This window comes from Saccharomyces paradoxus, chromosome VII (genome assembly GCF_002079055.1).
Source record: "Saccharomyces paradoxus chromosome VII, complete sequence".
NCBI lineage: Eukaryota > Fungi > Ascomycota > Saccharomycetes > Saccharomycetales > Saccharomycetaceae > Saccharomyces > Saccharomyces paradoxus.
Genome location: NC_047493.1, coordinates 747,798 through 764,173, shown reverse-complemented (window position 1 = coordinate 764,173; position 16,376 = coordinate 747,798). Strand labels below are relative to the sequence as shown.

The 16,376-nt window shown below is 37.7% G+C and overlaps 6 protein-coding genes and 2 non-coding genes across 8 annotated transcripts; all 8 read right to left on the bottom strand.

Annotated features, from left to right (window-relative positions):
* Nucleotides 1-304: 304 nt before the first annotated feature.
* Nucleotides 305-2,428, bottom strand: ENP2 (ribosome biosynthesis protein ENP2; the record flags this gene model as incomplete). The annotated part of the gene is made up of 1 exon (XM_033910592.1): nucleotides 305-2,428. One exon carries the CDS (start codon nucleotides 2,426-2,428, stop codon nucleotides 305-307), a length of 2,124 nt encoding a protein of 707 aa, XP_033766483.1.
* A 405-nt stretch (nucleotides 2,429-2,833) lies between these two features.
* Nucleotides 2,834-3,814, bottom strand: THI4 (thiamine thiazole synthase; the record flags this gene model as incomplete). The annotated part of the gene is made up of 1 exon (XM_033910591.1): nucleotides 2,834-3,814. One exon carries the CDS (start codon nucleotides 3,812-3,814, stop codon nucleotides 2,834-2,836), a length of 981 nt encoding a protein of 326 aa, XP_033766482.1.
* A 712-nt stretch (nucleotides 3,815-4,526) lies between these two features.
* On the bottom strand, nucleotides 4,527-4,598 carry SPAR_Gtrna27G. The gene has a single exon. It is a non-coding gene; the product is annotated as a tRNA-Gly (tRNA).
* Nucleotides 4,599-6,080: 1,482 nt separating this feature from the next.
* On the bottom strand, nucleotides 6,081-8,396 carry SKN1 (beta-glucan synthesis-associated protein SKN1; the record flags this gene model as incomplete). Its single annotated transcript, XM_033910590.1, has 1 exon — nucleotides 6,081-8,396. The coding sequence occupies one exon, from the start codon at nucleotides 8,394-8,396 to the stop codon at nucleotides 6,081-6,083; it is 2,316 nt and encodes a 771-aa protein (XP_033766481.1).
* Nucleotides 8,397-9,181: 785 nt separating this feature from the next.
* On the bottom strand, nucleotides 9,182-9,254 carry SPAR_Gtrna26A. The gene has a single exon. It is a non-coding gene; the product is annotated as a tRNA-Ala (tRNA).
* Nucleotides 9,255-10,122: 868 nt separating this feature from the next.
* Nucleotides 10,123-11,340, bottom strand: BTN2 (Btn2p; the record flags this gene model as incomplete). The annotated part of the gene is made up of 1 exon (XM_033910589.1): nucleotides 10,123-11,340. The coding sequence occupies one exon, from the start codon at nucleotides 11,338-11,340 to the stop codon at nucleotides 10,123-10,125; it is 1,218 nt and encodes a 405-aa protein (XP_033766480.1).
* A 501-nt stretch (nucleotides 11,341-11,841) lies between these two features.
* On the bottom strand, nucleotides 11,842-13,245 carry VPS62 (Vps62p; the record flags this gene model as incomplete). The annotated part of the gene is made up of 1 exon (XM_033910588.1): nucleotides 11,842-13,245. The coding sequence occupies one exon, from the start codon at nucleotides 13,243-13,245 to the stop codon at nucleotides 11,842-11,844; it is 1,404 nt and encodes a 467-aa protein (XP_033766479.1).
* A 286-nt stretch (nucleotides 13,246-13,531) lies between these two features.
* On the bottom strand, nucleotides 13,532-16,363 carry CBF2 (Cbf2p; the record flags this gene model as incomplete). The annotated part of the gene is made up of 1 exon (XM_033910587.1): nucleotides 13,532-16,363. The coding sequence occupies one exon, from the start codon at nucleotides 16,361-16,363 to the stop codon at nucleotides 13,532-13,534; it is 2,832 nt and encodes a 943-aa protein (XP_033766478.1).
* Between the last annotated feature and the right edge of the window lie 13 nt (nucleotides 16,364-16,376).

The following is a 16,376-nucleotide window of genomic DNA, read 5'->3' as shown; positions in this document are numbered from 1 at the left end:
CTTGCCTTTAACCCACTCATGATTCATGCTTATTTTTTTCTTTTTCGATTACTTTCCTAGTCATCTCAAAAAAAAAAAAAAGAAACCTACACATATACATATATACATAGTTCTCCACACATCGTTTTGATAAAGAAAATATGTACGTACATCTGCATTAAAAAAAAACAAAACCCTCAATATTTAGGGAAAGAATTCTACAGCGTGAACAGTACCACGCATGCTTTTTACTGCCTTGATCCGATACACAAAATTAATTTAGTTTGAAGTGAAAGGATGAATAAAATATCAACTTTTAATATAACTACATACCACGGAACGCATTTTTGCTGGCTCTTCTTCTGTTGTCGAATCTGGGTTTCGACCTACCGTTATCCTTCCTATTAGCATTTCCGTCAACATCTTCTTCATCCGATGAACTATCATGACGCCTGGGCTTAGAGTTTCCGTCCTTTTTACTTTTTCTCTGAGGAATAAAAGTAAGTTCTGCTTCACCGCGTTGGTTACGACGTAAAATGGAGTCATTCGATTTCTTTCCATTTTCCACCTCAAGCAACTCGCCCACTTTATCGCCAAACGTAACGCGAGCACTTTCGTCTCTTTCCGTACCCGTGGAACTGCCAGCTTTCATTTCGTTCATAAATTGTTCGCTTTGCTCCTTCTCCTTCTTCCTCCGTTCTATTAGTGCCTTTTGCTTTTCTATCCTCCTCAAATCCTTTTCACTCAATTCTTCCCTATTTGACTTCTGATTTGTTTCATCATCAGCTTCTTCTTCAGCAGACTCTTCATCCTCGAAGTCATAGTGACCTCTGCCATCCTTCATCGCGATTCTTTCTTCGTCGGATTCTTCGGCAGCAGTCAGTGCTCTAATACGTTTAGCAGCACCTTCTTCGGTTTCTTTGATGGATTTGACCGGATTCAATTGTTTGAAATCATAATCGTCTTCATCAACCTGAAATTCTTCATCCTCGAACATTTCTTTGAAACGGTCATCCGTAAGAACTTTTCCTGCAACTTTATCACCACGTTTTTGAGACAATTTATCAACCAGCGTTTTGTTGACTTTAACTTTAGGTTTTTGGACAGCTCCTGAACTTCTAATCCTGGATTCTCTTTCTTTTTCAATTCTACGCCTAATTTCTCTTTCTCTCTCATCTTTGTAGGCATCTGGATTAGCAATTAATGAAACCTTATCGTAAAGTTCAGTGTTAATAAAGAAACCATGCATGTATGCTCTTAATACGCTGGATCCAACCAAATGCGTTAAGTTCAATTTCTTAACATCCTCTCTAGTAATAAACCTGTAGTTGGAGTAAACAGTGTCACTTGGTTTCTCTTCTAATTCTTCTGTAATAGAATCCAAGAATGAGCACCAGCGCGGAGATGGTCCTAAACTTGGAATATAATATGTATGCATGGGGATACTTTCGTTAGCAGTGAAAAACATACCTGTACCTGGTACATGTTCAATATCGTTAATATCAACACTTGGCTCCATAGAAGCGTATGCTTTACCATCTAATCTATCCCATATCTTAGCAATTCTCTTGTCACATGTAACAATCTTATTTTCCGTACCGACATCATCCAACCAGATAATTTTCTTAATGCCAAATCCATAACCTTGGTCTTTAATCATGGAAGGTTCAGAAGTACGCAGGTCATAGAGGTATGAATAACCATTCGATGTACCACAAGCAAAGGTTAACCCATCGTTACGGAAACTAGTTGTAGTGACCTGGAATGATCTGTTGTCGATATTATTCTCTAAATATAGCTTGGAAACACGAGAACGTGACCTCGGATCCCAGAATTCCACTACATTGGTTTCCGTACCTGCCGCTAATAATCCATTCACTTCATTCATAGAAACATGGTTCACACCTTCAGTATCCAACTTAAATGGATTTAAAAATCTCCCTTTTTCCAAATTCAATCTGTATAACTCATTACCGCTGGCACCAACGTATAAATCACAATTCACCTTATTGTAAACCAAACTTCTCCCGAACTTGGGAATTCTTGTTGTGTAATGTAAACCGCCTTTGTTTTGAAATTGAATGCTTCTATCATTTTGCAAATGTACACTTTTAGTCCAGTCGTCAGAAATAATAGTGAAATCAACGTTCTCAGCATCTGTGTGTCTATCGAATTTCAGTGATAAGTTGGCAAAGTCATAGACATGGATTTGGGGTTTGTATGTACCGGTAGCCATGCAATATTGTCCGTCTCTACTCACTTTAATCTTATTGGAGGCTTCGCTAAATTCAAAGTCTTGAATTAGTTCCACTCTATTTTGATATTCTAAATCATTCTTCAATTGCCTTTTACGCTTTTTCGCAATCCAGTCAGGAAGCGATCTTGATACGTTTGTACCAGAAACTTGATACACTGAAACATCATTTGCAGAAGTAGACTTCAAAACCATAGTGTGCTTTTTGAATATCTCTATTGATGCCCGTCGTCGATGTAATAAATGATGCGTTACTGATTACAGCCGTTGAGATGAGATGAGCTTAGCTCAAAAATTTTCAGAGTTCTTTTTTTTTTCATGTTTTCCAAAGGACATATTCAGTTACCCGACTTGGAAGCGACATAAAATATTTATACATAATATTGGTATTAAATATTGATACTTTGAGGCACGCAAAAAATTGCCCATTACATGAATAATCAAAGACCTTATTCCATCACCTTGTATTTTTTTCACTCAGCATCTGTCAGGCCTAAGCTAATCTAGAAAAGAAATAATAAGATAAAATCATCAACAAAAATTGTGTACATAGCGTGTATAAAAATGTATAAACCTTTAAAAGCATACCTCATGTAAAGCCTAAGCAGCAAAGTGTTTCAAGATTTGTTCAGCAGCGTGAACACCACTCAAAGCCATAGCGCCGAAAGTTGGACCCATACGGTTTAATCCATCTAGTTCAGCAACCTCCATACCAGCAAAGTACATGTTGTCAACACCAGAGTATGCACCAGAGTGAATAACAACGTCGTGTTCGGCATGATTCATGTCTAGACCCTTCATACCACCCAATTTTTGGTTTTGATCAATGTCAACAATTCTCTTAGCACAGAAAGCGCCAAATGGACCATCGTGACCAGTAGTGGATAAAATGACACCATGTTTTTGGCTCAAATCACGAGTACCGTCATTTTTGTAACCAGCCAATTCAATAACGTTAGGGTCCATGCAACATTGGGTACCATGAGCTTGAGTAACTAATGTCCAGTTGGTGACAACACCTGCAACGGTGACCTCGCCCTTTTGGGTAGGTGGTCTGGTAACCAAATCTTCAACACAGGTGGCGTTGAATAATTTAACATTTGGTAGTTGCAAAACCTTTGAAAGGACAGTAGAGATGAACAAAGCAGCGTGTTTAACGACAACATAGTCACCTTCATCTTCGTAAGGAATTTCCAACTCTTGTAAGAACAAATGAGCTGGTTTTCTCATAACCATGGCACTGAACAATTGGCCACCTAACCAACTACCACCACCTGGTGCAACTGAACTTTCGATAATACATACCTTTAAGTCTGGCCTGTTCTTGGCGATGACGTAGGCAGCGGATAAACCTGAAGAGCCGGCACCGACAATAATAACGTCAGAAACGGCAAACTTGTCAAGGTCCTTAAAATAACGAGAAGTCATAGCACGAGAGACGGTGGATTCGCGGATGGGAGCAAACTTAAAGTCAGACCAGTCCTCCTTCTTAACGATGTCAGACAAGCAGTGAGTAACTGGGGTGGAGTTCAAGTGCAATTGAGAGGCAGTGGTGGAAGTAGCAGTGGAGGTAGCAGACATTTTAATAGTTAGTTAGTTTTTTTTGGCTATGGTTTATTATTTCTACAATATAAGAAAGAGGAAATAAAAGAGGTTTACCAACTACTTAATACCCAAATTATTCCTATATTTATATATTTGCATACATCTCCATAAATCGAAAAATAAAATCAGTTTGGTTATCCATTTTTATTAGCACTCGTAAAAGAAATATTTATGATTGAACTTGGCAACTGATAGAATAGCTTTCTTGGTTATTTTTGGCGATTACCAGATTGTTTGTTATCAATTATGTGTTTTTTTGACGTGCATAATTATTAAAAGACAATTTGATTTTGAAAATGACATTAAAGGATCGGGCACTTTATGAAAAGCTCGGGAGAAGGCTTAAACGTAAATATCGTTTTGGACGCCCCTAAGAAAATAGCTAGCAGATGTTCTTGGCGTAAAAGAACTTGTTCACTAAAGCGATTACGTGCCGATGCCTGATGAGGAATGCTCGTTAAAAAGAAGGCGTCAGAATTGTACAAAAAGGGTTACAACAGTTAGTTAGGGGAGTTTGGAAAGTTTGCCGGCTTTGTAATATTCTTGGCACTACAAAAAAAACCCCGCTGAGTTGAGTTCTTAAGGGGTGGTAAGTGCCTCTCTCCCCACCACTTTGAATTAAGCAATATTCAGCTCAGCTTCCTGCATTTACTTGCCATTGGAAGAAAATATAAAAATAAAGTAATCATGAGCGGTACGAGAATCGAACCCGTGTCCCCACCTTGGAAGGGTGGGATGATAACCACTACACTAACCGCCCGCGAGTTAACATGTACTGCTTAGCGCGTGGTATTGTATATACAAGTATATTAGGAAAGGGCTCAAAAAGTCATTTATTACTTTACTACAAAATAGGAATCTGTTGGAATGAAATTCTAATAATTTCTATGGAATAGTATTCATGTTACTAGGACAGTATCACATGCGGTGTAAGAAGACGACATAGAGATTGAGAAAATATCATCAAATTTAATGGAGGCTGAAATGCAAGGATTGATAATGTAATAAGATAGTGAATGACAAAGTATAAATTCCTTTTGTAGATTCCTATATCCTCAAGGAGAACTTCTAGTATATTCTGTATACCTATATTATAGCCTTTAGCAACAATGGAATTCTAACAATTATCTCAATATTCATCCAAATCTCAGTTTTCTTGTAGGATATGAGAATTCATAAAAGGATTTGATAACTCCTTCCCTCTACACATTGTCACTCCTTGTTTGAGCCTCCATTAATTCGTACCGGTTCGAATCTTATCCTACTGGTCTCAGAGTTTATACCATATTTCTAAATGGCGTATTTGATAGTATTCTAGCAAAAGCATAATGCTATTAAACTGTTATCACGAGTTGATAGGCACCTGAAGTTTGCGCCAACAACAATACCGAAAATACTGGACTGATGGTTAAACTCTTATGAACTAGTCATTTCTGTCTGTTATTCTCAATATTGTTTAAAAAATGAATACACTTGATCCAACCTTGAGCTCAAGGAAACTGCAAAGCACTATCTTAAAAATGGGTTAATTTCATTGATATTAATATTTATATCTTATTTTTTAAATCCTCAAAGAATTTTCCGCTGAAACGTTCGAAATAAAGGAGACAGAAGCTATGAAAAGTTAATTTCTTCTGATTATTTATTATCTTCATACTCTAGTTTCTCGCCTGAGTTTTTCAAGACTCAAACTTTAGAATGGAAAAATCAATAATATAACAAAAAGTAAAAAAAAAGTTGAACACTACGATATGCTGTAAGTAGTACATACTTCAGAGACACCATTTCTCACCATACCTATCCTTCCAGTTTTAATAATAAGGTTAGTTAATCAGTAATGGATAATAATATGATTTAACATAAAATATTGATTATTATAAAAGAATAAAATATACAGAAGATATTTATGATCTGAGAACATGAAAGCTTCATGAGCAGCTCCCACTTAGGCGTTTCATCTGATGATTACTCCAATATAACTGGTACTAAAAAAATTCAGAAATCCTTCACCTTACCGACATATTGCTATCAGATACAACAGAAAATTCCTGCTAACTACTTGAACCCGTACCCTAATTTAAAACTCCGTGATAGTATTATTACAAAGGAAGACCATCTACGTGGTTGCTTCCTTACCCAAATCTAGGACCTTCCACCGACTATAACCGCAAGCTGAAACTACTGTCTCTTGAGAAGGAGCGAGCTCAGATGGTCGGTTTTAACTTGTGGAAAAAATTCAACCTCAGGATAATGAGAATTTTGAACTACTACAATCTCCTGTTAAAACGTTCTTTGGGAAAGTATATCCAGCCTGTTCCCAATTAGTTAAATTAGCGTTATGATAAGCATTCAAATGACTTTGGATGTAATCATATGTCGGATAGTCGTCTGGATCACAAGTAATGGACGTAGAACCCTTCGGTTGGTATAATCTGACATAATCTATTGACATTGTCACCGGGAAAAATATGTATTGCCAGTCAATATAAGCCCAATTGTTAGAAATACCTAAATTCAAAATCGCTGACATCGGCTCTTTACTTATTCTCCTCCAGTCAACATTACCACTAGGATGTAAGGAAGTAGCATAAAGTGTGAAAGTAGGGTTGTCTCCCACAAACCAGCGAATATATCCGTCATCGTCATCATTAAGATATTCAATGGCATACTTTTGGAAATAACCTGCTTCTTCTCCAAATTCATACCAAGTAATATTCAAGGTAGAGATTGCTGAAACAGCTTGTTGAAAAGGACCGCCAGCATAGGTATTCATTGTCGTAGTGGTGAAATTGTAAACTTCGATGAAGTCATAATCGGGCATATACCATATATCGAATGGAGCAATTTGTAAAGACTGAGACGCAACACCAACACCTAAAATTGTATCGGCTTCACCTTCTAAAATATCTATTTCTGGTGCACCTCTCCCGACTCCTTGATTTGGGTGATCTTCATTATCACAAGTACAAACGCTCAACTTTTGCCCTGGTAGATAAGAAATACCATCTGGAGAACTTTGGTTTGGTGTTATGCCAGCGTCACATGCTTCATACGAATAAGGCCAAACGCCTTGGGTACTTGCCAAATAGCCCGGTCTACCCAAGTTCCCCATGGTCCACATACCAGGCCATAATCCTGTAACGCGACCATAATTAGGCAGGTTCGCGGAAACCTCTAAAGCACCTTCTGTAAAGCAGAGTTTGTTCCAGCTCTGCACCATACCAGATCTGTAATAAAGATCGTGGTTTTTGAATGCATCCATCCTCAGCGTCAGGGTACCATTAGTAGTCGTAACAGCATCAGGTGAGTACCATTCAAGATCCTTTGTAGCGTCGTAGTGAATATCAGGAGCTGTCCAAAACTGGTCATCACCGTCATAAAATGTTCTACCTTCAGCATTAAATTCATCGGAAAACACCAACTCCCATTTAGATCCGTCTTTCGCTTCTCTTGTCTTAGCAGTATCAGGCGTGTCTGGATCAACTAAAGCTGTTCTGATAGCCGCAAGTTGAGGATATTGATATTCAGTCAATGATTTCGATGTAGTATTAGAGGACACTGATCCTGCTGAATTTGCTGCATGAACATGTTCATGGTGATAAACTACCCCAGAAAATGTAATTGCAGGTAATACAATGAAAATGAATATACCAGCCATAAATAAAAGCAGGATACCCACGAGCCCGAGGAAAGACCTTCTATCCATATGTTTGAAATCGTCAACGAACCTCCTTCTATCTAACTTTGCTTCTTCTTCAACATTTGGATTGTGAATGTAATCGTCATCTTCCTTTTCGTCTAACGTCAACGGGAAGAATGAAGCAGGATAACCGCCAAAAGGCGAAAAATCCTGTTCGCCCATATATAAGTTGGTAGATGATAATGAAGAGTCGTGAGCTGAAGAAGATGAGCCAGTCATGTTCGCTCTTTTCTTTTCATTTATAAGGTTCTGCGATTGAGATTGAGCCATCGAAATATGCCTTGTTCCTACTAACGGATATCTGTCAAAAGGCGGTGGAGATTTAATTAAGCTATTATTGGAAAAGGTGCTCATATTGTTCGAAGAAGGATGTGACGGTAAGTTCCTGTCTGGCGGCTGTAAATGTGACGCAAAACTATTGTCGTTACTACTGCTTATAATGTTATTATTATAATTATTGTTATGATTGTTAAAGTTATTAGCGGAGGTTAGGTTATTCTTGGCATAATAGCCCTTATAGTCTGACATACTTCGACCATTCCTTTCAGGTGTTTTTTTTTCATTAGCCAGAAGGGATGTATCACTGTTCGGATCATTATTGTAGTTTATGGATGAGGAACTGGAATACTCATTTGCCCCCCGCCGCTCATCGTCTTCACTGGGTAAATTATAATCTTCCTCAAACTCTTCACTTCCAAGAAAAGGGTTTCCGCCCACTCTAATGTTCTTATTATCTGCAGCTTCTAATGATGAGCTTTGCCTTGATTGCTCATTTGAAGAATAAAAGGAGTTTTCGCTTTCACCAATGCTATTTTCACTATTGGAATTACGATTATTAGTGAGATTCCGCACAGACATATTCTGCTATTGTTTTGGAACGCTAGATAGTACTGGTTTAAATATACTGTAAGCAATGAGCTTAGATCTACTGGTTTTGTTTTTGTTGTTCACCGTCTCTTTCTTTCCTATTCCTTGCGATAAGCGCTAGCGATTGTACTAATTTTATTAAACCTCTGAAGTTCCTACTAGCTGTGTAGACTCAAATGTATAATGTATTGTTTTTTTGGACAACTAGAAATGTGAAGAGGCACTTTGTATTTAGAATGGGTCGACAGCTGTAGTTGAGTGTGCTGAATTAATATTCTTCTTCTCTTTCTCTTTTTAGCTTTTTTTAGCAATGCGAATTTTTTCTCCTTAGAGGGCAGGTCTCCCTATTTTGGTCAGTTTTAAACGGTTCGCAGAGCGATATCGTTTGAATGCAGCAATGTAGTAGGCAAAAAAAAGGGACAAGAATACAGTGCAAAAATGTCTATGTACAGCGGTGGCAGCTAGAGGAAAAACCTATATGAAAGAAAAACTATATCATGCTCTGGTTGGGAAATATATACTAATCGGCGCAGAAAATCCGTTTTGGACGTAGGCCCATTAGGCCTACATGGGCCCACTCATTACGCAGCTCGATGTTGTCCAGTTTTCCACTTTGGGCAGGCATTCATTTGTTTTCCTTTTTAAAACAACTCAGATCGTATTTGTCGCAGCACCCATACCCTGCACCAGGGTCCGTTTACCCACTTAAGGAATATGTTTCCAAAAAAAAAAAAGGCAAGCGGGGGCCAGTATGTTTTATCCGACATCAAAAAGTTTGGACGAGTCCGGAATCGAACCGGAGACCTCTCCCATGCTAAGGGAGCGCGCTACCGACTACGCCACACGCCCAAAGATTTGTTAATAAACTGGCTACTAAGTAGCGCCACAAATAAGGTATTTACCGAAGAAATTACATTAACTATGAAACATGTTAAGATTCATTGCAATAAGTCGTTGCATCTCAATCAACTACTTAGAAGACCGTGATTTAAATTAGAAAATTAGATGTATAAAAAGGCCCTAATTTTTGTGGTTGCTCTTTCCATGAAATCTAATTTAACCTTTTTAAGCGATCAAATATGAGGTATAAAGGATTCGGTAAGGGAGCTTATAATCGCATGTATTGCTTCAATGTCCCATCATAAGATACTAAAATATCAGCTGGCAAAAAAATTAGATTCTTAGAAATAGGTACGTCCCTATTCTAAAACCATAGATAGTGATCATCTTTATTTACTATCACCCACCCTTGGCATTGTTTTATTGCAAAATATTACCAAAATGCCATTTCTCACTATGGTAATTGAGAATTTGGTGAACAATTAGATAATTGTTGGGATTCCGTTGTTACTAAAGGCTATAATATTAGGTATACAGAATATACTAAAAGCTCTCCTCGAAGATATAGGAATCCACAAAAGGGAATTAATAATATTACTGTTATCTTCTTTTCTTTTATACGTTGTCATTCATTTCCCTATTACATTATCAATCCTTGCATTTCAGCTTCCATTAGATTGGATGACTGTTTCTCAATCTTTATGCCATCTTCTTACACCGCATGTGATAATATACTACTAAATATATGATATTAGAATTTCATTCCAACAGTAATTAACTACTATTCCTTTCGTAAAATCAGTAAATTATATTAGTATATAAAATGCATATAACTAGTTATTTAATGCCGTAAAAATAAGTCAGAAAAAAAGTGTTATCATATGTCCTCAATGATAGAATTCCCTCTGGGAATTCTGCTTAGGGACCAATTGTATCTATCAACTTCCTCATCTTCAATGTCTTCCAATAAAGGTGAAACATGTTTTTTCAGTGTATTACTTAACACAGAGGAGTCTAAGATTGTGTCCGACTCGCTGTTTATGCTTTCATTATCGCTTTCTGTAGAACCAGTGTTGTCACTGGTCTCAATCTTCGAAGTAGTCAATGAATTAAATTTTTGTAATTTTTTCTGTTCGACCCTCTTAGCCTTTTGTTTTTTCATTAAAGATTCTTTCTTTGCTTTCAGTTTGGCTTGTTTTCCTTTCTTTTGCCTCTCTTCATTTTCTCTGGCAAGCTTTTCCTCTTCTGATTTTCTACTTTCCTCCTGCATCAGTCTTTCTTCCTCTATCCATTTTTTTATTTGTTCCTCCTTAGTTAATGATTCTTTAACTTCCTCCGCTTCTTCTTCAGAGGAAGATTCAGGCATGTCAATATTACCCTCAGATTGGTCTCTTGGTGATTCCTTTATCGTCATCTTTGGTTTGTTAATGTCACATGCAACATCTTCTCTCCCATGCTTAACTAGGCCAATCTTCAAAAGCGCACATTTTTCTCTCGAGTCGTCATCTATGTTTTCGACTCCACAACCGATAACGAAAACATCTTCAAATACCTGATCTAGAGGGAAGTCTTTGAATATATTATCCTTTTTGCTCAATATGCTCAATTCATCACCTCTATGATTCAATTCTATTTCATAGTCTTGGAAAAGGTCCTTAGCAATTTTCTTTCCTATGGCTTTAAAATCCAGATCTTCAAATGCAGATCTTAATAAAGCATTTTCGTCTGCTTCGTCTTCAACATAATACTGATTTCCAAAAAAATCTTGGACAACGTGGTAAGTTGGCCTGTAATGACTCTCTTTTAATTCACTCAATTTCTCATTAACGTATTTTGAGAAAAGCTCATATGGAATTTGCTTGTATAAGCTTAACGTGTAACCATTTGGTGTTTCTGCAAGTGCATATCTTAAAGTCTCGAAACAATTTCTATCGCTTTTTTTGGGTGCTCTTGGGTTAGCTTTTACTGCTTTCCTCCTTTTACATTCTGGATAATAGCTCACTGGAGAACTGCAATCAAAATAACGTGAGTTCACGGGCTGACTAGAGGATGGTAGTTGTTCAAAAACGCATGGTGAGTTGAATATAGAAAACATTCTCTATTTTAATAGGATTTATTAGTTACTTTTCCTCTTGGTTGTTGTTATGCTTGTTATTGCTGGTAATTCTTTGGAAAGAATATTATAAAAAGCTTTGAGGATACCTGTCCCTGAAAAAAGATCATTCTGACGCTTTTATATGTATACTGCAATAGATTCCCACTTGTTTTGCCACTTTACTCACCCCAGAACTTAGGCCTTCTATGAAATTCTTAATCCTTCCATCTTGGGCGGCTGTTGACGCGTTCCCAATTACGTACGGAATGTCACCGAAGGTCCAAGAAGGGAGAAAGAAAAAAATGGGTAACTTTTCAAGCTCCGCAGTGTGTCACAATTTTTCCAGAAAATTCTAGAAAAGAAAAAGAAGTGTCAGTAACTTTCAAACCGCAGACGGTGCCAAAGAGAAAAAAAAGTATACGGCTGATAGTGCTACATGATGATGTACAATACATAGACTATAGCATGCTGAAATAGCTAAAACGCCTGACGATTTATTAGTTATCCTGTAAAGTAATCCATAATGAAACATACGCTTCCTCTCCATGTCAAAAGGCGGAGTATGCTACGCAGCCACTTTGGCCTTATGTTGTACAGCAAGATACCACAATTGTCACCTACGAGATCATTCTTCTCTGCATCCAAACCTTCACCTCTTTTTATGTATCTTCTTGCTGGACAGCCCTTCCAAAAATTCCACCATTTAAATCTTTGACATAAAGAAACCCTTTCCATATTTTTGAATAGTGGCCCTCTTGGTCCATCAATATACTTCCATTGGAATGGGCACCACTTTTGTCTAGGATCCCTGGGCCTTAATTGTTTATCACCCCAAGCGCCCTTGAACGATAGCCAATCTAGTCCCATTTTGGTTTCTTCAGCGCCACATGGTGTTATTGTTTCCCCCACAGTAACTGTATAGGCATAATAGTTTAAAGAAGGATCCCATAATGGACCTCTATCAGTAAAGTCACTCAATGGCATGAAAAAGAATGGAACATCGTGCGCATGTTGACCGACTGATGCATAATGTGCATGTGTTCCTCTTGCACTAAATATTAAAGGTTTCTTAATTATCTCGTTTGTCAATTTCCCATCAATACGACGCAGTCTTTTGATCTTCTCAATGGCTTCGAATTTATAAGCAGTACCACCCCCATGCGCACTCATCCACAGATATTGCGGTTCTCCTTTATAGAATCGTACTAAGGAATGTTCCCAGTCTCCCACGTGATTTCCCCATGGTCCAGAGCCCATAATATAGGGCCCCCAATTGAAGGGGTAGAAATAAAACCAAAATGCGTCTACCCAACCATTTCCCTTGTCAACGACAAAAAGAACGGCTGGTGCTTTCTTTATATGACCCGTACCATATTCCGGCTGCTCACCCAACAACCAGTCTGGGTCTTTATCAAAATCATTCAAACTTGTCATATAAGTACCTTCACTGGATACTCGGTTCCAGGTCCCGTTCTCCAATTCTATTGAATAATACTCTTGTAAGTCACTTAAATCACGAAGGTGTTCATTGATAATTTTGTCTCCACTGTGGTCTCGCAACTGAAATCTCTTTACGAAATCCTTAACATCAGCCGGCCAATACTTTTCTTCACTATATAAATGGAGCAGAGGGCTATTATCAATAACATATTGCGGCACATTGCCCTTTTGTTTTAAGCTTTTGTTATCCTCGGTAACTTCAGATGGATGCAACGGAGGCGTACTTGAAAGTATGTCCTTACTCCATGGTCCATCCCCCATTTGTACGAGTGCTTCTTCAAATGGATCATTATCCAACCAGGGCACAAGTACTGCACGACAGGGTATCATCGAGTAAATTATAAATGTAAGGAGGAAGAATAGCCTCTCCCCCTGTCGCCTTTGGTTATTTTGTGAAATTCGCATGGAACTATAAATTTAGTCTTGATCACAATTATGGGAGGAGCCTTTTTCCTCTTCTATTCTATGAAGTCTGCCAGCTCAGTCTGCATTCATTCGTATACATTTCAAGGTCGAAGGCATCTTAAGAGGTGAAACCCCTATAGGTATTACCCGACTTGATCACCAAAGCGAACACCTTAAACGCTGGGCAGCCTAGAATATAAGGATTTTTTGCATACTAAAACATCATTATATTACAAACATACATCTCGGCCTCCCTAAAGGAACCAATTTTACCTTAAGGGCTTCCTCAGTTAGATAAATATACCAACAGTCCATCAAATGAATTGTGATGCTCGTGCCTCCACTTCCTTAGGAACTTTGCCAGGCGCGAAAATGAACCTTCATTCTGGTCTCGTAATTTCTCGCAAATATCTACCGCTTTGTATCTGTCGAGGCTCTCGTGATTTACTAAATAAATGTAGAATTCAACGATTGATTTTCTTTCCTTGTATAAAGTTTCGCAATTAGCTCTCCATGACTTGTTTCCTGATTTGTTCATTGAGTGTACACATTGATTAGCGTATTTAGCATTTGGAGTGAACCATTCGAGGATGATTCCTTCTATGGTGTCGATAGAATCGTCCAGCATAAACGCTTGTTCGTCAGTATGATTCTTTGTTTCTTGGTCTTGCTCGGGAGGTGGCGATGCCGTACTTGACATGGTTTGGTGGTCATCATTATTTTTTACAGGCTCTGCGTATCTACCACTAAACCTAGGTCTTTTAGAAACATCCATATCAGATTCAACATTTTCTTCTTCCGCGATGTGTGGTTGTGGTCTCTTCAAAGCTGAAAATGATCTCGCGTAGGAACCAAATCTTTGCTCGATAATACGAGTGATTTTTTCTTCAAGAATTTTATCTAACAAAGCGTTTATTTTCAATTCAAATTGATCCATTTGATCCTGTAAAAAAGTGCTTATCTTGGAGTTGATAAGTTCGTTTATCATAGACTTCAACTGTTCTTGCATCTCAGAATCATTCTCGTCTTCATTTTCTTCATTTGCACCATCACTATCGATGGATTCGGTGTCCTTTTTAAATAGATTCGAATCCTCTGTGGAGGACTCGTCAGAGGAATCCGCAATTGAGAGTAATCTAATTCGTTTCGGCCTCTTTGTTCGCCTTAGGGCATTTGGCCCATCTCCATTCACAACGTTTTCTTCTTTTTTAATGGATTGATTATCACGCATGAATTTATCGGCATCATCAATTTTAGATTTCTTGATCCTTTCATCCAAGGTTTCCTTGAATAAGTTGAGCTGGTGTAGGATATAGCCTCTTGAAGATTTTTTCATCTCCAATTTCTCAAAAATTTTAGTAAATACTGACAACAAAATTTGGAAATTAGATAGTGTTTGGAATTGAACATATTCGAAACTCTGTTGTTTCAATAGTTCATTTAAATGTGCAGTATCAACTTGAGTGATTTGTGATGGTCCGTCCGATTCTGCCTTTTGAGGAAGGTGTACATCTGGATTATTGCTCAGAGAAAACGCCAACTGCGAAGGTCTTTCTATTAGAAGATTGTAAAAATTTGTCTTATTTTTATAAATTTTATTGAAGCCCGGTAATATATCGAATGATAGAATGGGAGACCCCTTCGAATGTATGGTTTTGTCATTAAAGTATGATTGAAAATCAGAATTTCCAAAAATTGGATCCTGGAATATATCATGGTTAGGGAAAAATTTGAAAATCCATGGCAGATTATTCAGCAGTCTTTCTCGTAAAACGTCCATTAATTCGAGAAAGTCCTTTGAATCCTGAGACAAACCGTCATAACCATGTCTTTTATATTCATCAATTTCAGGAAATATCTGAACTAATAAATCCTTCGGAGGCGACAAAGGGTCTTTCTTAGCGTTTGTAGGGTAGGAAGTATAGGGCGATTTGAAGTTCATAATTTTCTTAAAATCAAATGGTATTCTGTCAGGGAACGCAAAGGTCCCAGGTTGTTCTAACCAGCTTCCATGGTTTTCTTGATTGAAAAAAGTCCTATAAACGTCTTCATCCCAAGTTGGGTAAACAAGGTTACATTTGTTGAAATATTCTCTTCTTTTATAAGGTAAGTGGCAGTATCTAAACACGGTTGTATAATAATTGCTAAACGTTTCCTCTCTGGGATAAGTTGTCAATGACTTGCCTCTTAATATGGGTATATCTTGTAAAAGTGAGCCATTCTCATCAGCATTCAAATTGGGGAAGCCATCACCTTTCGAAACAGATGGTATGCCGTAAAACCTCAGATACAAATATGCAGCCAATGTAGTCTGAGGGCAGATGAACGGACAATCTTGGGGTAGTAGTGCGATGAGTTGATGATGACTTGGCGTGTCTTTTTTTTCCGTTGAATAAGTTGTTTTATGATGTATTATAGCGTCTTTATCCGTTTTACCGACCTTAAGGGAACCAAATCGTATCTTTGATCTTTCTTCAAATGAAAGGTTCAAATAGCTTCTCAATTGAAAGTCCACAAGGAATCTTAGCTTTTCGGAACAAGTTTTAAAAAACTTTTCAGAAAGATGGTTCGTTTGCGGGTTCCATAAATTCAAAGACACTTTTAATAAGGGTGGACACAGCACTTGAGTGTTGGTGTTATTTGTTTCATTAGTAGTTATTGCCTTTTGCGAATCTATCCAATGGGTATGAAGCTTGGTGACTAATTCCAGATATTTCGTGTCTATATTAGCATTCGGATTTTCGTGAACTTTGCACAATTTTGATAAAAAGTTAAGACTGCCGATGATTTTCTTCAACGTGGCGATTTTGAATGAATTTTCCTCCTCGTCATCAAGATCTTCTCCTTCTTCTCTTTTTTTTTTTGACTTATCATCGGTTATAAATGTGTCCAACAAAAACCAATGTATCAGTCCAGCAGATATTGGTAGATCTTTATAGGGGACGCTATTTACAGAATTCTCCTCCGGTGTCGGTATAATTTGATTGAGCTGACACCATTGTATGTACTTTGTATAGTAAGTTTTGTACTGATGAGCAGTTCTTGGCTTCAGTGAATCTACCAATTCCTGAAATTTATCCTCTGGTGACATAGCTTCTTGGTTTTGCTGTACATCCATAATGTTTTCAATA